At 40.3% G+C, this 26,456-nt stretch overlaps 1 protein-coding gene across 1 annotated transcript in view; it reads right to left on the bottom strand.

Annotated features, from left to right (window-relative positions):
- Wdr11 (WD repeat domain 11) overlaps positions 1–25,464 on the bottom strand; it is a 45,598-nt gene extending 20,134 nt beyond the window's left edge. Inside the window, exons 1-13 of the mRNA XM_051193140.1 lie at positions 25,283–25,464; positions 24,249–24,360; positions 20,865–21,018; positions 17,984–18,157; positions 15,205–15,391; positions 13,511–13,676; positions 12,808–12,922; positions 11,937–12,132; positions 11,551–11,654; positions 8,723–8,899; positions 7,590–7,674; positions 2,862–2,968; positions 261–336 (exon numbers count right to left, since the gene is read on the bottom strand). Of these exons, the coding sequence (XP_051049097.1) occupies positions 261–336; positions 2,862–2,968; positions 7,590–7,674; positions 8,723–8,899; positions 11,551–11,654; positions 11,937–12,132; positions 12,808–12,922; positions 13,511–13,676; positions 15,205–15,391; positions 17,984–18,157; positions 20,865–21,018; positions 24,249–24,360; positions 25,283–25,368 (1,739 nt within the window). The 5' untranslated portion in view covers positions 25,369–25,464. The remainder of the gene's footprint in view (positions 1–260; positions 337–2,861; positions 2,969–7,589; positions 7,675–8,722; positions 8,900–11,550; positions 11,655–11,936; positions 12,133–12,807; positions 12,923–13,510; positions 13,677–15,204; positions 15,392–17,983; positions 18,158–20,864; positions 21,019–24,248; positions 24,361–25,282) is intronic.
- Positions 25,465–26,456: the final 992 nt, after the last annotated feature.

Here is a 26,456-nt window from a genome sequence, read left to right as displayed (position 1 = left end):
ATAGTCTTTTGAATTTTTGGTCCTACACACCGTAGGACTGATGAAAACAAAGCGGGGGGGGGGGGGAGCAGAAGGAAAGAGCATTTCAAGGCTGTCTCCACATCTACAGTCAAATATGCTTTTGATATGGCCACACATAACTATTTGCTATCACCAACAAGCTCTAGAAATATTAACATATCCCTACTTTCTTAAAAGTTAAAAAACAATTGTGGTATGCCATATGGAGAAAATCGTAGATAGTGTAGGTTGACACTTACTTCAAATGAGATACTTTGATCATTTCAATGGGTGATTCGTCATTGCCTCGATCGCCACGGAAAGCAGTGCTTCTCCCTTTAATGGGAAAATGAAAAGATGAAGAGCACACACCACATGAAAACAAGAAGTTGTACCGCCTGATATGGTTGGCCACACAGTCACATCCTCTGCCTCCTGTCTATTAGTCCCTTTGCTTCAAAGCCTGCTCTAATAGCTAAATTTTAAAATGTTCTTAAAACGTGAAAAGGGAAACAAAAATATATTATTTACGTTCAAATACTTATTTTATATAAAAAGATATTTTAGTGTTATATAGTTTCTTAAATTGAGTAATTCAATTTTAGAAACTTAGAGATACTGATGCCTAAAAGTTTAGGGCATCTATGAACTGCCAGCAATCACTGTGCACTTAAAGTCATAGAAAACACACCCGTGTGTTCATGTGCCAATTAGTTGGGATAAAGAAAAAACTCTTGTAATATATATTTAAGATTTCTTATCTTATGTGCAAAGTATTAGATGAAATGTCTGAGCATATTCCTACCAAAATATCTAAGTGAAATTGGGAGTTATAACTATACACTGTATTAGTTAAGTGCCAAAAAGACACCAGTTTTCATAAATAAAAATAAATTCTAACTTTATCTGAACAAATATATTCTAATATCTTCTTGTGAGACTTTTATTTACATCAAATTACAGAAAGAATGTAACAGGTGGAAAACAAGTGAACATACCTACATGCCCCTGCTCCTGCAGGAAGCTAGTGCAATCAATCTATACTCCCCAAATGGACCTTTGTAGAATCTGCAGTCTGCTAACCTCTAGAGCAGCATTTCCTAACCTGTGGGTCATGACACCCCAAAAAGGTTGAATGTCCCTTTCACAGGGGCCCCCTAAAGACCACTGGAAAACATAAATATTTACATTATAATTCATGACAGTAGTGAAATTACAGTTATGAGGTATTCATGAAATAATTTTATGGTTGGGGGTCACCACAACATGAAGTACCATATTAAAGGGTCACAGCATTAGGAAGGTTGAGAACCACTGCTCTAGAGCATCCAGCTACAAAAACATACAACCTGAATGTTCACATGTCCCTCTTCAGGAAATTAGTAACTGTATTACAGACAAGAGAAATCTGTAACAACCGATTCTAAATTAGCCAAGAGTTCTGCTGAAGAACACAGGGATTTTTTTTTAATAAAGTATATGACTAATACTAGTCTTGTTCAAACTGTGGGATTTGATATTGCTTGAGATAAAGTCAGAGCTAGTGTGCTAGCAAAGCAGGAGCCCAGACAGGTCACTTCCTGACACTACAGCAGCAATGGAATATGGGCATGGGTGATTCTTTAAGTTAACACCAACTGTATATACCTACACATCATTATTATTTAAAATCGTCTGTATTTTTTGATTTTATAATTGTTTCCTTCTTTGTTTTTTGAAACAGGGTATTACCATGTAGCTCTGGCTAGCCTGGAACTCAATGAGATCTGGCCACCACACCCAGCTACTCTATTATTTTGAAGAAACTCAGTTATTTGAAATCAATGAATTTAAAACTCATGTGCTATCACAGTTTAAAGTTCTTTATTCCTTAAAATCACTGGGTTACACATTGTAAATAACCCTGAATATGTTACTTTACTGGAATGCCTTCTTTCTATCACAGTTAGTTATTTACTGAGTATGTGGGTTTGTGAGTGTGCACAGGCGGATGACAAAAAGACACTGTGGTGGCAGTTCTCTCCCTCTGCTGTGAGGGTTACCTGATGAGCCATCTCCCAGATTAAGAAATACTTCTTTAAAATTATGAGACTGGACTCACCTGTCCTAGGCTGGCCTTGAACTCATGTAGCTGAGGATAATGTGCCTTCCTCCTCCTGAGTGCTGGGGTCACTCCTGGTTATATGGTGCTGGAAATAGAACTTAGGGCTCCTTCATGCTAGGCAAGCACTGTATGAATGGGGCTACACCCCTAGCCCTGGAAATGTTTTCTATTGCAAAAACTTCCTATATTCAATTTTCCCTAATCCAATCAGCCTGTAGCTATCAAAGTTTTCAATTTGAACATTTACAAATCATCACTAACCTATAAAAAATTTGAAGGCGTCCTATAGTGGTTTCCAAACTTTAAGAAGAGAACCTACAGAGATGGCTTAAAAATTGATATTTTAGAGGGCCAGTGAAGTGGCTCAGTGGGTAAAATCACTTGCTAGTGAGGCCAATCCTAGGAGCTATCATGGTTAAAAAGAACTGACTCCCGCAAGTTGTCCTCTGACCTCTGCATGCAAGCTGTCATACATAAAGCACTGAGTGCAGTAGAAGACTGGGTCCCACCTTTTGTTACACACCTGTGAGTTCAGACTAACCATTTTCTACTTACCTTGTGTTACATTAGTATTATGTACATAGAAACAATGCTGTGGCTTTTCTAGGGCAATTACTACAGAACCAAGGAGTGGCCACAGAAACAGGATGTAAGGACACACACCAAGGTGAGAGAATGCTCTCAGCACATTCTATGCAAACACTGTCTCCATCAGCATGATATACCACCCTATCTTTCAGGAAGCCAACACACAGACCTGTTGGGAGATCAACCAGCTGAAGTTCATTTCTCACTAATCCCATGTTGTTTGGGGTTGAAGCAGCAAAAGAAAGGAAACTGGTCAAGCTCGTCCATTCAATACCCCTAGAAAGCAAACATATTTTAGTCTTGTACCCCTTTTTCATTTGAAATGTTTACTTGAAAAATAAGGTTTCCTAAGATCTAATTTTATTAATAATGTAATTAAAATGTTATTCTTACCCTTTTAAGCTACATTACTGCACACTCTGACATATGTGAAACGTGTTCAAATTATTACTAAAATTCAGCTGGGGAGAAACACTTCAGAGCAATTTTCAAGAACCTGAGTGTTTAAAGCAAGCAGCAGAGAAACACTCAGAGAAGAATCCTTGAAGTGACCACTAGCGATGTTATCAAAACTCCCAGCAGCAAAACATGAGCAAAACCAGATGGAGCAAAGAATGTGCCCTCAGTGTCAAGATGTGAAGGAGACAGAAGCACCAAGTGTTCCGCCACACAGAAAGCACAGCTTCAGAGAGGGCCACCCAAACAGGACAGCAGTGGGGCTGGCAGGCAATGGTGACACATTTCCTTCCATGTAGAAGGGCTGGCTAGGACAAAAGACTAAAACTGGGTCCAATTTACAGTTGTTCATCTGTATCCAGAGGACAGCCATTTGCAGTGTGAATGTGCTGCCTATGGCTGCTCTCATAATATAATGGCAGACTTGAGCAGCTGTGAGAGGCTTTAGGATCCAAACTCTTAAGCCTCAACACTTTATTACTGATCCTTTATGAAACATGTTTATTGACCTCTGATCTACAGCAACCTGAATGCAATTACTATATTTGTATGCAAAAGGTTTTTTTTCTGCTTTGCTTTCCCCCCCCCAACCAGTACATTTATCTCCTGTGTCAATGTAAGCCCCTGTTTACAGCTTTTAAGACCACTAGACATTGCATCATCCAAGCTTATTGCTCCATCCTCAGAACCTGACCTGCTGTCATTTATTTTCTTTTGAAACTGTCTTGCTCTGTACCCTGGGCTGACCTCAAGCACACTAGTAGCTCATAGTGATACCCCTGTCCCAGTCTCCCATCTGTGGGATTAGCGGGGTAAGACATCCCAGTCAACTCTGTATCTACTATATTAACTACAAGCATTTCCCTCATTGGTTCCTGTGTACCCATGTACTTGTCTTCTGGTAGAAGGACAATGTACTCCACAGAAAAAAATAACAGTTGAAGCAGTGGCAATAGCTGTGATAGCTAGGACTACAACCATTTCAAACTAAAGCTGCACGGACACACTCAGACTGAAGGTTGCTTGGAATGAGTACAGTTTGGAACTTCCCCTCCGGGCACACCTTTCTCCTTCCTTCTTCAGATGTAACTGGGATAGACTGACTCCAGTACTTGCTCACTTGAATCTCTGCCATCTCAGTCTCATTCGTTACACAGACACACTACTGAGTACACACACAGCAACTGGCCATTATCACACTCATGGTTGGCAGTTATTCAGGGATTCATCAGGCCTGCTTTACATAAATATTATACCCACAGTGGTTATCATATAACTGGGCTAATCACTAAGAAAGTCCTTTTGTTTCTTCTTTCTCTTTTCTTCCCTCTAGTAGGCAAGTCTTCATTTTTTTCTAGAGAAAAGGGAAGGAATCACTGCACTTGATCTATAAGCCTGGTAGTGTTCAAGCAAATGTTCGTCTATAGATTCCCTCAGAGCATTTTCCAAGTCCCACTGCTGGCAATATCAACTCATTAGTTCTTTATTACACTTGGAATAGTGGTGTCAGTAGCTCTGGGCCCTGGCAACCTGTCCTCCCACTTTTCATGCATCAGTTTTTAAATTAATCCAGTAAGTATCCAATTCATGCCAGTGGCTATGTGAAGCATTGTGAATGTGAACAAAACAGACAGACCTGCTGTCCATCTGGAGCTTATATCCTAGCAGAAAAGGACAGTATGCAAGTGTATTTTGTAATTAGAGCTCAACAGGAGCTTTGTGATTCACACACTCTGACCTCAGGGACCAGGCAAGTCTCCCAAGAGGACTGTGAAACTGTGCCATTTGATCTAAGCCTGACCAAGGCACCAGTGTAATAAACTAGTTGTGTGTATTGCTGGGGGTTGAACCCAGGGCCTCACACGTATGAGGTAAGCACTCTACCTCTGACCTATATTCCCAGCACCCTGGACTGTCTTTGAAGTCACTCTCGCCTAGCACACCTCTTAAGCAGTGTGACACAGAGTCACCGAAGTGCTGCCCCTGTTCACGAGTGGTCCCAGCCCAGGAGCTGTAGCAAAACCTGCAGGGGCTGCTTATTTGTAAACTGGCAATGTGACCATGCTGCCTTTCAACAAAATACAACAGCGGCTTATACCTTCTTAAGTAAAATAAAATCAAGGTGGATTTCCAAGAGGATTAGATAAGGATGGGGTTATCTATCAGAAGAAACGAATAAAAACTCCTGTCAGACACAGATGAACTTGCCACTGCCATCAGGATTAGAACACTGCTGTCCAGGCTTAACTCTATACTGAGTAGCTGAAGGACTAAGAACAGCAGCTCATGCCTGATCCAGGAGTTCTCTAATCTTTTTTGGTAGGATCCTTAGCCACTGAACAACCATAATCTTAGGATTATAACAGATTGCTATGGGTTCACAAGCCAAGCATGCTGGGCATCTATAGAAAGGATAACAAAGAAGCTACTTCTCAACAAGGATGGCAACACACAATTCTGAAGGCCTTAATTCTAAAATTCCCCTGTAAATTTCTAGGTAAACAAGAGAAACCATTCTCTTTCCACAAAGAACTCAAAGCAATATTGTAATCAAAGCAATATAGAGTCCATCCATGTATATATAAATTACTGTTCACAAGTTCTTCAGAGTATCAGACTATTGTTTTAAACTCAGCCTACTGGGCAAAGATACAAACTAATGATCTAACAGAGTTAATCATTCTACTTTGTAACTTCTGTATCTGCCACTGGGTTATAAACACCAAAGTCTCCAATTACAGTTTTAGAGAAAAAGTTCAATAGATATCTGTGAAACATCCCTTGCAAAACATTGAAACATCATGTTCCCTACCTACCCCTTGCACCTCCCACAGCTATCTGTCATTATACAGTCCCTGGTCATGTGTCTACATAAGATTCAAGTACAAGTAAAACAACTATCTAAAAGCTAGCTTTTATTTGCATGTGAAAAATCAAGAATACACTGAGTTTATTGCTAATTGGTTCAGACTTTTCTCTAGCACATCTGTGAAATTTTCATAATGGTTTTAATTATAATACTAAGCTGAATTAACTGAAACACAAAGACAGCAGGATTTTAGCATCCTCTTGGGAAACATCTCTGAATATAAAATGAATTACTGTCAAAATGTCAACAAAAAGGGAAATTCATATGAAAAGTGGGGCATCTGCATATGATCATTTCTAGCACTCTCTGTGTGAGCAACATATCCCCCAAAGTATTAGTGAATACAACAGTTTCAGGATGACTCAGCTCTAGATAATACCACAATATGTGCAAGTACATGGCAATATGCACACCCTAGGTGATCCAGGTCAGAACTTTGAAATAAATGAGCTTCTGAGGTTCAGAATTCAGAAACTAATGACAACATGCTTGACTTTCTTGACACTTATGTCAAATTTTCAGCATTATTCTTGGCTCAGTCAACATCTGCTTCTGTTGCCATTGCTGAGTCCCAATTCATTGACACTCTTAGCAGGAGACCTAGCACACAGATGATACACAGCTACAAGAAAGGGCTCTGGCTCTGATGCCTGAATGGCCAGGAGTGGCAGTGGAGACCACTGGAAGAATTGTCAGAACCAGCTGCAGACCCCGAGGCCAGAGAGGGACAGTGTTGCTGTACCCCACACTACTACTGTACAGTGTCTTGAAGATACTATAAATATACACTGTAAATATATTTGCAGAGACACTGGAGAGGCACAACCCAAAATGGTGAAAAACAGCTACCTGGGCCACACCACAGGCAATGCTCTTGAAAGAGATTTCTATTATAATCACAAGTTGTGATACTCAAAAGGCTAACCTTGCTCCATCTAGAAAAAAGATTTCATTGAAATATGTTCATTAGATTCACTAAGGCTTTTTACACATACATGTAATTTCATAGTTTATCTCTCATGGGCAAAAAAAAGAAAGCAGTTCGGCATTCAGCAAAATAAAACTGTAGGATCTGTCTGAAGCATACGCAGGAATATGTCTGGAGCAGAACACTAGAGCAGATGCAGGAGGCTCTCTGCTCCCAGGTTAGCCTTCTCTCAGAAGCCTCTGCACACTCTGCACTCCATACAGACTGCATCTCAAAATCAAATAAATGCTTCTTAGTTTGTATCTTTCCTGGTGATAGTCAAACTAACAACTAAAATAACTTTACTCAAATATGCCATGAGCAGTCCTGACAGGTCTTAATCAAACTGAGAAATAAACTACATAAACCTGACAACATAGTGATTTCTAGTGAGAAAAGAACCTGGAATTAGGAGAAATTCACAAACACAATGTCCCAAACAACCATTTCTGATGAACCATTAGCTGGTTACACACCTGTCATTCAGACCACTGCACACACCAGAGCAGAACACTCAATGCAGAAAAGCCTACGAGACTCAACAGGAAGAATTTTTCCGATATCACATAAGTCTATAATCATATACGTCGTAAAGCCATACTCACTTAATTTCGCATGAGTGGACACTCAACTCCTTGTGCAGCAGACCACTAGTGAGGTGGTACACCAAGACAGAACCATTACTCGTACCTATCAAAATGACAGGAGAGATGGGTGCTAATTTAGTAGAAGAGCCGATTCCACCAAAGTCTTTTGTCAAATTTATGTTCTACAAAAGGATCCAAATAATACTTAAAAAACAGAGTGGACAGGAAGGGAAATCTGTTTACTTCCTTACAAAATGAGTCTAATCTCATATACCTCGAAATCTTACCTAGCTTCTGGGACACATTTCATCTGAAAGACTTTAAAATAGAAATTAATATACACAATCATTTAATTTAAACTTTTCTACACATGCAAGTTGATGTTTTTGAGACTCAATGTTTGTTATAAAAGCTGCTAACCTGAGCTCTAGTATGTTCTAATATGTTTTGTTTCCTTTTAAACAAGTCATGATAAGACAATGTAAGATGGTTAAATGTGATCTCTGAAGCTAAAGAAAGTTTGGGTCAGGCCTTGGGTGTGCTGCTTACCCATCACCAAATCTACATTTTTACCTCTATATAAGCTAGGAAAAACAGAGAATCTAACTGTTAGACATTAGATGAGAAAATGTGCACAGAGCATAGAACACTTGGTCCCTGGTGTTAACATGGCTAATCAGCATTACTGCTACCACAGCAATGAACAAAAGCTCATAGCCATTGCTATTTCTAGAGCTTTTTGTCTGTCCTAGATAGTTCCTGATATTTCAGAAATGTGTTCATAGAGATAATCTCAAGCACATGTGCTCAAAGCAATTAAAATCAAGACAGGAAACAGGATAGAAAAAAATTAAGAAAAATATGAAAGGAATTATGTATACAATTTCCCCCAACCTGTTTCTCCTTTTAAAACATCCCCAGTGGGGAAGTGGTGGCACACACCTTTAGTCCCAGCACTCGGGAGGCAGATTCAGGAGAATTTCTAGGAGTTCGAGGCCAGTCTGATCTACAGAGTAAGTTTTAGTACAGCCAGGGCTACACGTAGAAACTCTATTAAAAAAAAAAAAAAAAAAAAAAAATCCCCCAAGAGAATAAAGACTAAGTATCTTCTAACACATTGAGTTTAACACAAGAACAGGCCAAGTACTCACCAACAGCAAGGAGTGGCTGATACATCTTTATGTTTTTCGTGGTCAGTGGTGGGCACATCCGGATGGCAAACTGAGGAGATGGGAGCCCTGAGAGCAGTCCTGTCAGCAGGAATTTGAGGTGCACTTCCTGGAGAATGGTGCCTTTGGGGTGCTCTTCCCCAGCAATTGCACTCTGCCCTGTGCAATGAAAAGCATATAGATATGCTGACCTTAAAATTTTCAATAGGCTCACCAGGTCTAGAAACTAAGGTGTGACCTATCTCTCTAGGGTAGCAGTTCTCAATCTGTGGGTTGCGACCCCTTTGGGGGTTTGAATGACCTTTTAACAGGGGTCACCTAAGACCATTGGAAAACACAGATATTTACATTATAAGAGTAGCAAAATTACAATTAAGGAGTAACAACAAAATTTTATGTTGGGGGTCACCACAGTATGAGGAACTAAGTGTATTAAAGGGTCACATTAGGAAGGCTGAGAACCACTGTAGGGGCTATAGCTAGCAAGCCGACAGTAGTTCTAGAGCTGCCCATGTATCTTAAGTCACATCACTAACAACTCAAGAATTTACTTTACTAGATTCAAACTAGATTACTCCAGGGTCCTGCTACCCAGAATTCAGGGACCTGTTTCTTCTGGGAAATATTGCTTCAGAGCTTCTAGGAGAAGGGCACTGAGAAGAGGCCTCAGGAAGAGAGTGGGAAACCTGGCTTAGGACCTTGTCTATGGACTGAGATGCTGGACATCGCCACCTGGCTACTTTCTTTTCCACAGGGCTACTTTTCAGTTAGAGGGACTCTGTAAGACACATTAAACTAGTAAGCACAAAGAACTCATGATTGCTAATAAGAAGCTTTAATGTATCATCATAGCTACAAAAATGTAGTTTATCATGAAACACTTTAAATGTGTAAAATAAATAAGCATAAAAAGAATATATACAACATACAAAGTACCAGTGTAGATAGTTATTCTTTTTTTTTGAGACTGTAGCCTGACTAACTTTGAACTTGCTATGTAGCCCAGAATGACCTTGAATTATTCTCCCCCCCCTCCCCCGGGACATTACAAGCTTGACAGTTCTGGAATTACAGGCTTGACAATAAACATAAGCCACTTTCCATATCTCACTGAATTGCTTTCCATTCTGGCCAAGTACACAGTGAGCTTCAAATTAAAAGTTTAATTAAAAGTTTTAATTAAAATGCTTGTAAGTGACAAGGCTTTATTTATTTAACACTTAAACTCCATTGTCAAGAATTGCTTGACAGTCTGTATCTTTTGTTTTAAATACTATAATTTGTATCATTTAGGTGCCTAAACAACATAAAAATTCACCTGAGTACTAGCTTCATTTGCTGATGTGTTTTGTTCATTTGCACTCATAATTCTTTTTACTTTAATATTTTATGCCAGAATAGACAAATTCAATTAACTCAGAAAATTGTTAATGATCAAATAATTTTGCAAAACTTGTCAGTGTGTGCAAACTTCCTCACAAGGATTTGTCTGGAAGAACAGGAAAAACTAAAAGAACTATTGAACAAAGGACTCTACAACTGGACAAATCATGACACAATTAAGGTCTTCAAGATCAAGGTCTTGCCCCAGACAAACATGGATCACATACGACTGGAAAGCACTGTTAAGTGAGCACATAGGACGGGAGATCACTTTTAAACACCTTCTCCAGAGCCAGGAAAATAGGGATGTGGTGTTTTCCATCCATTGCTATGTAGTGAAGGGCACGTTTGGAAACCTCTTTGGGACTCATTCTCTATATAAACGGAGGCATATTAACTTTGCTGCAGGGATGTAAGATGCTTTGTGCATTTGGCATTGCACTAAGTGTAGTACTAAGCACACAGAAAGTTATTCAGTTGATTACTATGATCAATAAGGTAATGCTCTTTATAGTAAGTTACCTGGCATTTTAAACAAAACAACTCACTAGATAATACTCATTCTCATTCTCATTCACATTATGGAAAAATTTGATGAGAAAATCACTTATAAACTGATAATTTAAAAAGAATTTCTTGATATATTATCAAGTCATACAATTCCAAGTTTCATGACATTTGACACTGTTAAGTCCCCATTCTTCATTTCATATCCTAGCCCCAAGGTCGTGCAATGACTGGATATTTTATTTATAAGTATCTGTTCAAATTAAAAATCTCAAAAAGAAAAAATACCCACCAAAAGTTTTCTTTCTTTCTAATACTGTTCAGTTAATTTATTCCTTCAGTGAATCTTCACTGCATATCTACAAAGCACAGTCCTGGGGATACAGAACTGAATCACTGAACTATTCCTGTAGAATTAAGATCTACTAGAAAAGAGAATAACCCCACAGTTAATAGCATCTGGGTCATTATTAGGGACTATAAAGAGCCCATAAATTAGCTTACATCAAGAAACAACACTTGGGTTGGAATTTTCAATTACAAGTAGCAAGCAATTATTGCCAAGCTGTGGGTCAGAGCACGTAGGCCCTGAGGAGGGAGGGACTACAAAGCAGGGGCTCTCCACCCAGAATCTAGGCATCTGTGGTCCTCTCTTTCAGTCTTTCATTTAGATCATAATCTCTCAAGGTTGCAATTTTCTAATTCCAACAACTGTGGAGCCTAACCAAGCCACCTTAGATACCTTCATGCTTAAATAGCTTAGACTTCACTGGTTTACTTAAGGGGAAAAAAAATCTCCACAGTTCAGTTTTCTTGAATATTAAATTTAACTTTATAATAACTGCCAAGTCACTTACTCTATAAATTTGAACTCCAAGAGAATATCTTATGTGCAAATTGGAGGAATAAACCCATCTTACCAATCATGTTATCCAGGGAAAGGTCTGGGAGTTTATTCTGCAGCACTCCTACAGGGATCCCACAGAAAGACACTGGTGAGTATAACGGTGACACACCGGAATTGCTGCAAAGACAGCAAGCAGGCAGTTACACGTTTCAAGTCAGCACTCCACACCAAGTACCCAAATATCAATCCCAGACCGTGGCATTTCCCTTTTGCAGTGGCAGTCATTCATCTTGGCCACAGGTGAAGCAACTGTCAGGAGATAATTCCTAATGATCCCAGGCATGTTCTTTAAAATGGGTCATAAAAAAACCTCTTTTTATATGATTCTGTTAAATTACAAAACAGAAATAGAAACAACAATCAAAGCCTATGCAAACCACAAGCCTATCATTCACTCACCTGTTCCGGGCATTTCGGCCACACACAGCAGACTTGAGTTCCCATATCATGACCCGGCCATCGCTCACTATGAGGGCAGCTGCATTCTCATTAACAGGACAGCACACCATACTGAAGGGACGGACAGTTTTCGTCACCCTGATTGCATCACACTGGCTTCTCAAGTCATAGGTCAGCTCCTGAACAGGATCTGGATCTTAATGGAAAATGGTCTCTTTCAGATGCCAGTGAGGAAGCAAGCCAAAAATACCACCTGATCCAGTGTAAATAACCTCAACTAAAATGATATCATTCTGTCACTAGTGCAAACTGCCCAAACCAGTGTCATGTTTCACTATTACATTTCAGATTATAAAGATACTGACATGAGAACTACACAAGTATAATCCCTGAAATAACAACTACGATCACAACGCCCTGTGTTTAAAGGATGCTTTGAAAAGCGTCAGCACTGAGACTACTTTGCAGTAATCTCTAACGTCTGGAAAGGCCCCTGCTCCACAAAGTCTCTTCCATCTATGTGTAGTTCATCATTTCACAAATACATTACATACATTCCCCAAAAGATCTGAGAGTGGGTGCCTTAGAGACTAACTAATCTTTGTCATGTTACAGCGAAAGTTATCCTGAAGTCAAGGGGTGCAGGCTAAGGGAAGCACAGCAGAGGACGTACTCACAGAAGGAAGGAATGACAAAGGAGGCTCTGCTGTAATGTTGAGAAATCAGCTGGGCGTTTGCACTATTCTGTGTCACACATGTAATTACATCTTAACACTTTCTTAAGACATATCATCAACACTATTCCGTGTGATGCTTTCTAAGACCATTTTGAAAAAAACATATCATTAACATCACTGAGATGTGCACCCACCTGGTTCATCGTTTGAAGTAGTAAAGACACTATTATAAGACCTCCGGACACGTAAGGTTATGCAGCCATTTTCATGTAGGCAAAACAGGCCATCGCGCTGAGAGCAGGGTATTACCTTTAAACAGAGACCAGTTGGTTTTTAAAACCCAACAGAGCATTAGATATATTTCAGGAAACTCAACTCGTACTTAAATAATATGGACAAAATAGGAGATACACACAAACACACACAAATACATTCTCCAAGATTTAATGAAATAAACATTTTAAAACTCTATTTGCAAACCTAAAATTAACTTGTCCTTGACATCTATATAAGTTGAATTACTCTGTGTGTGTGTGTGTGTGTGTGTGTGTGTGTGTGTGTTTGAGACAATCTTCATAGGTCACCTTGGCTGGCCTGGAATTCACTATGGAGCCCAGACTGGCCATGAATTCAATAACCTTCCTGTCTCAGCCTCCTGAGACACAAGATTATAAGTATATACCACCATGCTTGGCTCTTACCCTAGTTTAATTAAAATTCCAGAACCAATTAGAGCAATTTTTAGGTTAAGTCCAACCAACTAGATGTGCGGGAAATAAGAAGCACCAAGTAACATCACTGCTATCTCAACAGAACAGAGAAGGGGACACCAGTGTTTGCAAGATCTTGGGCTTGCTAAATAACATTCACAGTAATTGTAGGGCCTCCAGTTGATACCTGCAGAAATGGAACTCCGGTCCTTTCTATTGCAATCACGCCCACCGTCTGATTCACTTCAAGGTCAAGGATTAAAATCTCCCGAGGGTAAAGCAACAGCATGTGGTTCCTTTTGGAAGGCAGATAGGCCAACTGGAGGCAGTCATTGAGAGCTACAAATTCAGCACTGAGAAAAGCATCAGAGAGGAACTGCTATCAACATCAGCATCAAGACCCTATCACATAAAAACTGTCAAGAGTGAACAACCATTTTCTGAAATGACCAAAATGGACTAGCTGAAACTCAGACCTCTGTTAATTGCCAGAATTCAAATTATGCCAAAAATATTTTATGGGCCAGGTAGACACCAGTGTTTCTAAATCTTCAAAGCATATAAAATAAACATACAGAATTCTGATTATGGTGAGATGGTAGCAGTGTTGACACAAGACAGTTGATTTTTTTTTTTCAATTAGAAGTACTAGACTGCTGAAATACAGACTTGGGATTAAAATATAAAACATTCAGCATGACAAGTACCATTGAAGTGGGAGTACTGTGCCGTCTGTGTGGTCTGGGGCAGGCACCTCCTTTCCTCTGTTCTCATATTTTGATACTACACTAAACACACTCACTTTATTCTCTTCCATTTTCTTCTATGCAGGTAGACTATAAAACTTGCTAATAAAATAAAATAAAAACTACTAAGGAGTCTCGAGACTCAGACTCATTTTAGTATCTTTTATTAAACATTCAATTTTCTGATATAATTATGTTGAAAGCTTTGGAAGTTTACAACAGAGTTCATCTGGGTGTCTAGAAAGAGAGGAATCTGTATTGCATTAACCTCCTGGCTGCCAACCCCAGCTGTGTGTGCCTGGGTGATACTGGGATCCAGTTTTCTTCTGCTGTACAAAGGGGCCCAAATGCTCAGGACTGGAGTAGACTGCATGGGTCGGTGGATGAGAAAGCATGCAGTCCAGTTCACCTGATGGAGCACTTTCCAACATTCAAGATCACACGATAGAAAACAAAGCAAGCACGACAAAACTATTTACAATTGTAGTTCTAGCAAAAACCCAGTAATCTATTTGTAATGTGTGCAAATAGTCCCTTAGGGTTTCACTCAGGTGCAGTTTCTTACACAGTCCCAGCTCATACTTTCTGAATGCATGGGACAAGTCTGACACTACACTAAGTGCTGGATGGACACACTGTGTCTGTCCACCTCTGTCACAAGCCTCTAAGTACTCTAAAGACCCGATGCTCAGACTGGGAGGGTGAAATCTGAACTATATAAAGATGTGCTCAGTCAGAACCTCAGTCAGAGCCTCCTTGGCACCCAGCTCGCAGCCATGGTGGGCAATGCCTTCCTCCGCTTACATATAAACTTCCATCTCTTCTTGACTGGGGAGAGGGCCCAGCACATAAATGAGGAAGTGTATCAGTGTGAAAATCCAGCTTCCCCCAGTCTTCACGTGTTCAGTGACCACAACTTTAAAATTATCTCCAATTTTCACAAGTGGTAAGTTTTAATCTGTACAATCAGTGTGGAGGTTTGGCACAACCAGTGGCCTGAGGAGAGGACGATGAATGCTGAGTCTCTCCAGGGGAGAGGAAAAGAAAGTTTATCTTAATGTCGCTCCAAAGTCAACATTCTCAGAGGTGGTGGGGGAGAGCTGCACACTCTAGTCAGTCTTTCCCTTGCACTCACCTGGGTTTCTCCTGTGTGATTAAAATTTTTACTTTATGAAGAGCCTTCTTGGCTCCCGTGGCTGCAGCCAGCTTGTTATGAGCCGGGCTAGAATGTGGACTGGAAATGTACACTTTCTTCCCAGGGCCTGAGGGAGGCTTGGATGGCGAGAAGTCCGAGATGAAAACAATGCCCTCGCTGGTGAGCACTGTGTGGAGAGAAGCAGAGCTCTGATTAAGGGTTAATCCAGGTTAGCACACTGCTCTACTCTAACCCATGAAAGTGAGACAATGATACTTTAACAGTATGAGCTGGCAAAGATATCCTCCAAACACGTGGAATGCTATCCCACATAAACAATGGTCCACTGCAATTCACCAGAAACCTCCAATATGAACTTCTCAATTATATTTTATACTAAAAATATATTATAAGATCATTGATGTAGAGAACAAATATTGGTTCTTTCACAATAAAATCTATGCATAGACTTCCATTCCCATTATAGCTTATAATTTTGAAATCTAAGCATTTTTAAGAATATACAAGCCAAAGAGGAAGACTACCACATGTAGGAAACCTTGTGGTACCTTTGGCTAGGCTCAAATATGATTTGATGAAACTAAATTTTTATAACTACCCTGAGCTACTAAGTCAGTAAGTATCTTTTTCCTTCTCAAATATCAGCCTGAACCTTAGGATATTTTTTCGTATCTATACGTCTATACGTATCTATACACAAAGCAGAATGCCAACAGGAGTTTCACTCCATGAAACAAAAGTATCTCACTCCATGAAAAGTATTTCACTCCATGAAACCACATTTAGTGACACAACTTAAGCCTTCTTATTCATTAGAAAGATCATCTGCCTCATTTCCTGGTTAATACAGTGTACAGCAGGGAACTGCAGCTGTGCTAGGTTCTGACATCAATGAAACTGCTGTAAGCACAGGTATCTGGTATCTGGGCAATGTTATGTATGACAAGTCCAGCATGTTCTGTGCAAGCTTAAATATAAACAGCAGCTGACACATGAAAAGTAGAGGAAGGCAGGATGCACGTGACCAACATCTGATACCTAGCAGTCAAGAGATGAAGGCATGGGGACCATGGGTCTGAGGCCAATCTGAAGACCTTTTCTCTAAATAATAACACACACATACATGTGCACGGACACAGTGACTCTACAAGCCAAACAAACCAGAGACAGTGTTAATACAATGAACTCGGCCTAATCCTTGTCACTGTTCAATTTCTGGAATTCACCCTCCAAGGACTCACTGGCTCCCTTCATTCACACCATTGTTCCCCACTGACTATAATGAACCAGCCTCTAAGTGTGTTCCCTTAGCACTGAATTTGTCAGCAAACCAATAAGAGAGAGAGAAAGAGAGAGAATACAAGTACACACAATGTACTGACATTATTTTTATAGCCACATTTTCCTCTTTTCTTTCTCTTTCAACATAGACACACTGCCTCTCTCAATAAATTCTGATAGATAAAATCAGAATTTCAAATAATTCAAATACAGGGAAAACCCTATTGAACACAGCCAATCCGTTTGCCTCCTTCAAGTGTCTGATTATCACTAAAAGTAAAGCTTGTTCTGGTCATTAATTTAATGTAACTTGACAGCCCATTCCTCCTCATCTCCTTCATCTGATTTTATCTTCTTTATACCATTTATTACCTTTTAAAGACTTACTATTTTTAGATAACTTCATTCACAAAACACAAAATGTTGGCAAAGAACACTTCTGTAAGAAAAATTCTCTTGAACTTGTCTTTTACACAAAATAGCATTAATTGGAATCATGTTTTTAAAGGAAGAACTTTGGCTACAGATTAAATGAAATTCCCGACTCAAGTTCTTTAAACAAAGTCTACTTAAGTCTGATCTAAAATATCACAATAGCTCTCTGTCCCAAGATAGTCCAATACCATTCAGCCATAAATTCAACATGTGTGTTGAAGGGACACTAGCCCCCTTGAGCATGTGGCTCTGGCTGGCCTTGGCCTTCTCCCCTATTCCTTCTGCCTTACTAAAAGCCCTGAGATTACATTCCTAAAGCTGGCCACCAAGGTCTATTCCCTTTTTTGGCCACTTCTTCCTCCTCCAGCTGACTACCAAATTCCAGCAATCAGAATCCCCCTTTGGCTCACCTAATTAACATGCTCAATTAAAATTAAACACCTTATCTTAACACAGGTTTTCCCCTCTACCTTTATAAACCACCATTTGCCTATAGGCCATGTCTGTCTCCCTCTATCCAGAGGCAGCTCTTTGTCCCTCTGGGACAAATACCCCTCCCCCCTTTCTTTTGGTCCTTTCTCCCTTGTCTCCTATCTCCTTTACCACCACATCCTAGCATCCTAGCCCATTCTACAACAGACCTCCCCTTCTTCTCCTCTTAAAAATTACACCTGCAAAATCGTTTGCTGCTGTTTTCTGTCTGAGTCAGAAAGCAGCTACTTTAACTTTTCTTTCCCACTTAAAACAGATGTTTGGGTGCAGTTTGTGCCTAATCCGGGGTCCAGGAGGAAGCCCCTACTGTGTGGGAGTTCCCCTTCATGTACTACCTGCCAGTATAAATATCTAACAATAAAAGTACCTGCAAATAGTGTGGGGTTACAATTCAGTATGTACATTAGGAACTGCAGATATATCAAGATGTGTTTCTCCAGTGTTCACTTTAAAGTTATTGAGGGCATATAAAGTATGTGTTTTGTGTATGTAACACAATTATAGTTTTAGTACTTCCTATAACTAATTTCTACAAATAATTACTACTTACAAGTTAAATGTGAGGGATCAAAAGGGTCAAAAGAAAAAGAAAGGATGTTATCTGCATAGCTCTTCTTCCACAGTCTGGTGCCAGTGTCTGCATTCCAGAGCACGATGTAGTTTGGTGGGTGGATAGCAAGTAGTAAGTCTCGGGAGGCGTCTTGATTCCACAACCACTGCACGTCTGTAAAAATCACAAAGATGAAGGCAAAACCACAAAATGTCTGGCCACCTTCTTCTTGATACTTTTCCAAGTGTATAACCCTTAAATCCCAATGCCCACCCCCCAAATGTAGTATATGTGCATTGTCAGGTTAATTTTATATAAAAATGAATTGTTTGGTTCACATCTCAATTAACCCAGGATATTCCTTTTAAAGAAAATGTGCAATAATCATTACCTGAAACTATAAACTCAGAATCAGATTTTTGTAGGCATGATCAGAATGCCACACTTGACTAATGCTTCTGTGGAATTACCTCATAATCCTGAAGCTTTTCATGATTTTTCAAAACAATATCTTAGAACAAGAATGTTGTTTAGTACTTAGTACATAGTAAGTACTCCATATATATTTTAAAAATCACCATTTAAAAATTACTACATACTCAAAAGATACACTATCATACTGCAAGGATGCTTGCCCAACTATGTTTCATAGCGGCTTTATTCATAATAGCCTGAAATTGGAAGCAACCCAGATGTCTCTCAACCAAAGAAAAGAAAAGAAAAGAAAAGAAAATGTGGTATATTTACACAATGGAATGTTACTCAGCTGTTAGAAAAAAATGACATCATGAAATTTGTAGGCAAATGATGAAACTAGAAAAAAATTATTCTGAGCAAGGCCACCCAGACCCAGAAAGATAAACATGATGTGTACTCATTTGTAAGTGGCTATTAGTAAAGGAAAATCACACTACAGTCCACAGACCTAGAGAAGTTAGATATAAAAAGGGTAGGTCTAGGGGGATACATGGATCATCCTGGGGAAAGGAAACAGATTTTGTGGGTGGATTACAGAGCACAGGGAAGTGGGGGGGGGCAGTGAATGGAGAGAGAAGTAGGAGAAAGAGAGGGGGAGGAGAGGAAAACACATGTGACTAGGAAGATTGAATCAGGGTAGGAATAGAAGACAGGAGAGAGAGAGAGAGAGAGAGAGAGAGAGAGAGAGAGAGAGAGAGAGAGAGAGAGAGAACGAGAACATAAAAGAAGGAGCCAATTTTGGTTTGAAGATAAAATTGAACACAAAGAAAGGTCTAGAGACCTACAAGACTTCCACCAACTAACAATTTGAACATCCGTGGAAAGGCTACCATAAATGCCCTTCCCAGATAATGAGATCAACATCTAACTTATCCATGGAGCCCTCATCTAATACCTGTTGGAAACAGTAGCAAACACCCAGACCTAAACACTGAGTTGAACTAGAACCCAGATGCAGATGGAGAGGACAAGACCAGGCGGCAGAAACACATAGAGACAGCTGACCCAAACAAGGAGGAGCTAACGGGCCCCCAGACTGATAGCTGGGAAGCCAGCATGGGACTGACTCAGGCCTCCCTGAATATGGGTCTCATCCGAAGGACTGAGCAGTCTAAGGGACCTTAGACAGTGGAACCAGGATGTATCCCTGGTGCACAAAAGGACCTTGCAAACACATCCCCCATGGAGGGATACTACCTTAACCTAGAGACAGGAGAGAAGTCCTAGTCCCTACTTCAAATGACCTGTCAGATCTACATGACCCCACCTGGATGGCATTGCCCTACATGTGGAATTGGGGTGGGGGGATGAGAGGGGAGGGTGGTCAGGGTGCATGTGAGGGGGCAGAGGGGGTAAAAGGGAGGGGGGAGGGAGAGGGAACTGGGATCGACATGTAAAATAATGAATTAAATTTAAAAAAAAAGAGAAAACAAAAACAAAAACAAAACCACCAGTGGATGATTCACTGGTATTCTGCTATACTCACAGATAGATGTCTAGCCCAATTGTCATCACAGAGGATTCCTCTAGCAGTTAATGGGAACAGATACAGACACCCACAGCCAAACACTTGGCAGAACTCTGAAGAAGTGGGGAAGGAAGGATTGTAGGAGCCTAAGGAGTCAGAGCACCAGAACAGGGCCTACAGAATCAACTAGCAGAGCTCATAGGAGCTCACTGAGACTGAGGTGGCAATCAGGGAGCCTGGATGAATCTGACCTAGGCTTTCTACATACAAGCTGTGGTTGTTTAGCTTGGAGTTTTTGAGGGACCCTAAAAGTGGAAGTGGAGGTATCTCTGACTTTTTCGCCTTCTCGTGGGACCCTTTTTCCTCCTACTGGGTTGTCTCATCTAGCCTTGATATGAGTGTTTGCACCCAAATCCACCTATGCTCATCCCCTCGTGTGTGTGTGTGTGTGTGTGTGTGTGTGTGTTTCAGCCAAACAGGAGACATTGTCAAAGACTTGTGTGAAGAACACTGTAATAGTTTTAGAAGAATAACATTAAAAGAAAAAACCAAGCGACTCTGTTATGAGTATGAGAATAAAAGTTTGTTAGTCTCTATCACTTTATCATCAATACTGCTAGCTATTTCACTCTAGTCATTCAGACAAGTGTACTTGATAGTTTGTACTTTGGTAGCTCAAGAGTATCATCAATGAAGCTGAGGCCAGTACTGAAACCCATGCATTTTACTATAGTATGAATCAGTTAAATTTGAGGAAACAGTGCCCAAAGGTGGAATGATAGAGAATAGAATGTTAAATTCCTATCAGTAGATAGGCTAAACACCTCCTAAGAGTTAACCTGGAAGTAACCACATCAAACAAATAGAGAGAGAACTAAAGACAAAAGTGTTTTAAAAGTGAGAGTGTTAACAAGCTCTCAGAGCTGGGCTCCTCACCTTGGATGGGCTTGGCATGCTCTTGGATCTCACACTGAGCAACTCCTGCTGCTACATCCCACACAATGATCTTGCCATTGACATCAGCAGAAGCCAAGCGCAGGCAATATGGTGAGCCAATGTTATGGTGGTAGTTCTCCCTGGCCCACTTAACCTAGTTGTGAGGAGAAATAGGATCAAGCACACACTTGCATCAGATGATACCAGACATCATTCTCACAATATATTAACCACTCAGCCGATAAAAACAGTTTGGTATGACTTAGTAGGAAACTAGTATTAATTTTGAAATGAAGACATTTTTATTATTTATTTTTAAATTGTGTGTTTAATTTTAGATCACAATGCCTTTGAAATGTGAAAAATGAAGCATAGTCTAAATATTTTAATATCAGGTATTAAAACAAAACAAAATTTCTCAAATGCCTTGGTAAAATTCCAGGTCATCTTAGAGCTTAGTTTTCCTAAAACCTAATTTTTGTAAAACATCTAAAATCATGAATAGCTAAGAAGAACATTTTCCTATATTCTATTATTCTATTATTCTCTCTCTCTTTCTCTCTCTCTCTCCCTCCTGATGGGAGATGCCATTATGTATATGTTTCTCATTCTGGTTAATGAATAAAGCACTGTTGGCCAATAGGAAAGGAAGATAGGAGGGACTAGGAGACAAGGAGGAAATAGGAAGTAGTAAGGAGGAGTCAGGATGGAGAGCCTGGAGAGAACAGAACCGCCATTCCTCCGCTCTCGGTAAGACCACGTGGAAATACATAGAAATGGGTTAATAATTAAGACAGAGCTAGCCGATAAGAAACTAGCACCTGGCCAATAGCATTGTATCAAATACAGAGTATCTGTGCATTATTTGGGGCTGGCGCGGCATCGGGACCAGACCAGGTGGCGGGCGGAAAAACCGTACTCCTTACACCCTCCCTCTCTCTGTCTCTCTGTCTCTCTCTCTCTCTCTGTGGTAAACTAGACTTTTCAAATTGATGACCTTTGGGTTCAGCAGGAGACCCTACCTCAATACATAAGATGGATGGCAACTGAGTAGTAAGATACCTAGTGTCAACCTCTGGATGTCACATATGCAGGCACACACTGCATTTGTGCTGGCTAGTTTATGTCAACATGATATAGGGTAGAGTCATTTTAGAAGAGGAAACTACAATTGAGAAATGCCCCTGTCAGATCGGTCTGTGGTACATTTTCTTGACTGATGATTGGGTGCTGTAGGAAAGCAGGCTGGGCAAGCCATGAGGAGCAAGCCAATAAGCAGTGTTCTTCAATGGCCTCTGCATTAGTTCTTGTCTCCAGGTTCCTGCCTTTCGTTCTTGTCCTGACTTTCCTGCATGATGAACTACAAGGCAGAAGAGAAAACAAGCCCTTTCCTACCCAAGTTGCTTTTAGTTGTGTTGTATCGCAGCAACAGAAATCCTAAGACAGCTCCCATAAACATGTGTGCCCACACATGCAAGCATGGATATATGCATGCACACAAAACATACATAAACATTCCAAGTATACTAAAATATAAATATAGAACTTGAACTGTTGGTGCAGTATTAGTTGCTGATATTCTAGAGGCTGAGGAAGGAGGACTACAAACTCAAGGCCAGCCTGGGCAATGCAGCAGCATCCTGTCTCCAAATTTTAACCAAGTAAAATTAGGGCTTGGTATGCAGTGCTGGTGTGCACGGCAAGCATGTCCAAGGCATTACCCAGCATCACAAATACAAATTAAAAATAAAATTCTACCAGAACTCTAAAGTAAATCTGATTAAATTCTTGAACATTAAATATTCACAAAGTAAGAGGTAAATCTTATAGTCATCACAAAAACCAAATCACATCCTGGTCTTCATGACCATCCCTTCTCTCTCAGCACCCTTTTATGGTATGATGTGTAATTACTTTACTTCTTTGGCTACTACCAGCCCAAGAATTGTCAGCTCCACAGGGACAATGGAGGCCTTCCACTTTTACTCCCTAATCTCAGTGTAGTGTCTGGATCTGTTGTTCAGTGCGCTTAAATGATAAACATCACACATCTTCAAATATACAGAAACATAGGAAAGCATGTGTGTGTGTGTGTGTATATATATACACACACACAAACAGTCATAGATAATGAATGTCAAAGTAGAAAAGTAATAAATTACAATAGGATTTATGGAGAAGGTAGAAATGAAGTTTTCTCAATACTAATTTTACTAATCTTTACACTCCTCAAGTAAAACTCTTTTTAATAAATGTGTCTGTGCACATATGAGTACATTTACATTTGAACATCACATGTATTATGCATGCTGTCTATACACAGGTACATCTACTGGACTTCATTATTTGCAAACGTCAACTCCCCTTCCTGATAATGTGTGTTTATAACACAAAACCAACACTTGTAGGGCATTTGCATGAAGGGCAGGCAGGTGGCTAAGCAAAGTTATGAACACATGCATGTGACTAGCTGTGAAAAACAAGACATCTCTACTTCAGGCCTCACAGTGCAAGCAAGTTCCACTTAGCAGCTACTTGCTACTATGCTTCCCATGTTTTGGCTTTTTCTTGGCAACATTCTAAGAGGTGAGTTTAGTAAGGTCATAGGTGAATATACATAAATCAATTATATTTTTTCCTCAATATCATACCATACACAAAAATTAACTTAAAATGTATCCAGGACCTACAAACAGAGGTACAAACTGTTTTGATGTTGGAGAAAGCAATGGTTCTCTGAATATAGCACAAGTAAATGCACAAGTGAAAGAAAGAATAAAATAAAATTAAATATAAAATTAAAACCATTTGTTCTTGAAAAGGCACCATCAAAAGAAGTGAAGAGAAGATCAAATAATGAGAATATCTGCAGATCATGTGTCTGATAAAGAGCTTACACTTAAAATACATCGCTAAAACCCACAATTTAATAATAAAAAGACAACAAACACATTTCAAAATGGGCAAAAATCTGAGATGATATTTTTATGAAGACACTCAAATAGCCAACAGGTCTATCTATGGAAAGGTGTTCATGATTATCAACCAGGAAAACACTAATCAAAACCACAGTGAGACTCATTCACACCCACAAAGATGGTTCATGTTTATATTCTCAGTACAAGGTGATCAAAACTAATGGATGAGTGAGTGACACAGCAAATGACAAAACTTGTATTTTCGTTCACCTCTTCAAAATGCCCCAGAACTAGCACTTAACAATGTATTCTGGACTGACATTAAGTCATGTATATGTAAATGCTAGGCAACCCTAAATAACTTTACGTAAAGGCTGTTTGACAGTTATGCCTATGACTTACTGAGAACCCAATGATGTATTAAAGTCGAGGCAGACTTATGGGATTGATGTGCAATTTAACTTACCTTAACAATATCAGCTTTATGTTTTTCTAGAACTTGTAGTGTTTGGGCAGTATTGGAATCAATCACTACCACAAGCGAATGGCATCCATAAGCAATTAAACCTTGCCAGCCCCTGGCAAAACAGCAGTGTTAAAATGTAAATATAAAACAAAGCAACTCAATTTTCCTCTTGCCTAACATAAATCAATCTGGTTCATATTACCATCACTAATATTACTAAAGTCAGAGGTTTGTGATAGCGTTCCATTTATATAAGGCTCTAGCTAAGCTTACAAATAATTTATTAAGACTCATTTTCACTTATATGAACGTTTCTAAAAGATATGCAAGCAGAGCTTTGATGTGTAAGCCAATCCGAGCTAATTTTTTTTGTATGCACACACTGTGCATCCATTGTTTACTTTTATAACAACATAGGATCCACAACGTGTCTAGGATAAGTGCCTAGTCTTAGTCCTTCCAACCAGCTTTTAAAAAGAAATTAAGAGGTTTGAACCTCCGTAGCAACATCCCCAGCACCACAGCTATGAAATTTTGCATCGCATTATTATTAGTCCTCTGAGCTTCGGTGTTATTTTACTATGGGGAGAAAACCGGCTGTGTTTCACAGGAGCCAGGAAAGATACAAGTGGAATAGGTGCACAGGACAGACGGATCTAGGGTGATGTTGAATGGGTGTAAGTGGAAAAGAGTTGTATGCGCGGGTAAGAAAAAGTCAGGACCAGGAAGAGATAAGGAGACAGGGAGTGCAGGGAGGGAAGCCCTCCCTGGTTCAGGCTGACAGAGGAAATGGGAGCAGCAAAGGAATAAGAAGCGGAGAAAAGAGCACAGGAATGAAACTGTGTTTGCTCCAAGGAATTGCCCACTCGGGACATTTGCGACTCATATGACAGAAAAACGCTCAGCCCACAGAAAAATCTGGGAGCTGTAGGAGGCCGGCGACGGTCTAGGCGGCGGAGACCGGAAGCCCCGTGTTCGTCCCCGTCCCCTCGCGAACTGCGGCCGAAGCCGGCGGCCGGAAGCACTGCCCTCACCAGTCTACCGCCGCCTTGTTGTGCGCGTTGAGCGCCCCGGTGAGGGTGCGCGCCGACACCTTGAAGTTCACGGGGTAGGGTAACATTGCGGCGGCACTGCGGCCCTCCCCACCGGCAGGCAGGAAGCGACACGCGCAGCCCTTCCGTTCCAAAGTCCGGGTAGTCGCGTCGGCACGACTGTCAGGTTCCGTGGGACCCAAGGTTCCTCCTTCCAAGAGTCCGTAGACTCCAGGATCTTAGTCTTCTAAGTTCCTCCTTCTCTGGAGTTCCGAGACTCGAATGAGCCCCATGCATTGTGCCCAGAGCTATGCACGTAAGAAGGCTTCTGCTACCAGTCGCACCTGTTTCTCCCCTTTGAGAGACAGATTACTGGAAATAGTGAAAACAAAATAATAAACGATCCAGTTTGCCTTTCTGCCTTTGGTTTGTTGATTTAGAACAACTTCCATTGCCAGGCGCTGTTTGTTGAAGACATGAGGGGTGTGCACATGAAGACAGTGTCTTTGCTCTCTTAGAGTGTGAACAGATTGGAGGAAGAGGTTTCCTGGCCAGTGTGGGACTGGAGCTGGGACTTAGACTGCCCTGTCCTAGTGTGTGTGTGTGTGTGTGTGTGTGTGTGTGTGTGTGTGTGTGTGTGTGTGTGTGTGTGCGCGTGCGTGTGTGTTCCTGGGAATTGAACCCAGGGCACTGCATACATGTGAGTCAAATGCTATACTTGAACTAACACATAGCCTCAGAAATTTTTTTTTTTTCTTTTTGGATAAGGAACTCGTTCTGCAGCTCAGGCTACTCTGAAATTCACTATCTTCCTGCCTCTGCCTCTCAAGTGATATAATTATAGCCACCATGTTAAGCTCCAAAGGTTATTTTTAAATGGGACAATATGTCCATAATTTTCATTGGCCAAAATATCTATTGAACACTTACTTATCTTTTCCCAGTTATTGTTCAGATACAGTTATAGTACACATAATTTTATAATATGTATAAATCTTGTTAATCTTTTCCTTTCAACATCAGATGGCATCAGATTCTCTGGAACTAGAGTCACAGAGAGTTGTGAGCTGTCATGTGGGTGCTGAGAAGTGAGCCCAGGTCCTCTGGAAGAGGTGATTAAGAGGACTGGCTGCTCTTCCAGAGGACCTGGGCTCTCCGGCCCACAGTTAGCTTTTTT

This window comes from Phodopus roborovskii, unplaced genomic scaffold, assembly GCF_943737965.1.
Source record: "Phodopus roborovskii unplaced genomic scaffold, PHOROB, whole genome shotgun sequence".
Lineage (NCBI taxonomy): Eukaryota > Metazoa > Chordata > Mammalia > Rodentia > Cricetidae > Phodopus > Phodopus roborovskii.
This window is presented reverse-complemented; position numbering and strand designations above follow the sequence as displayed.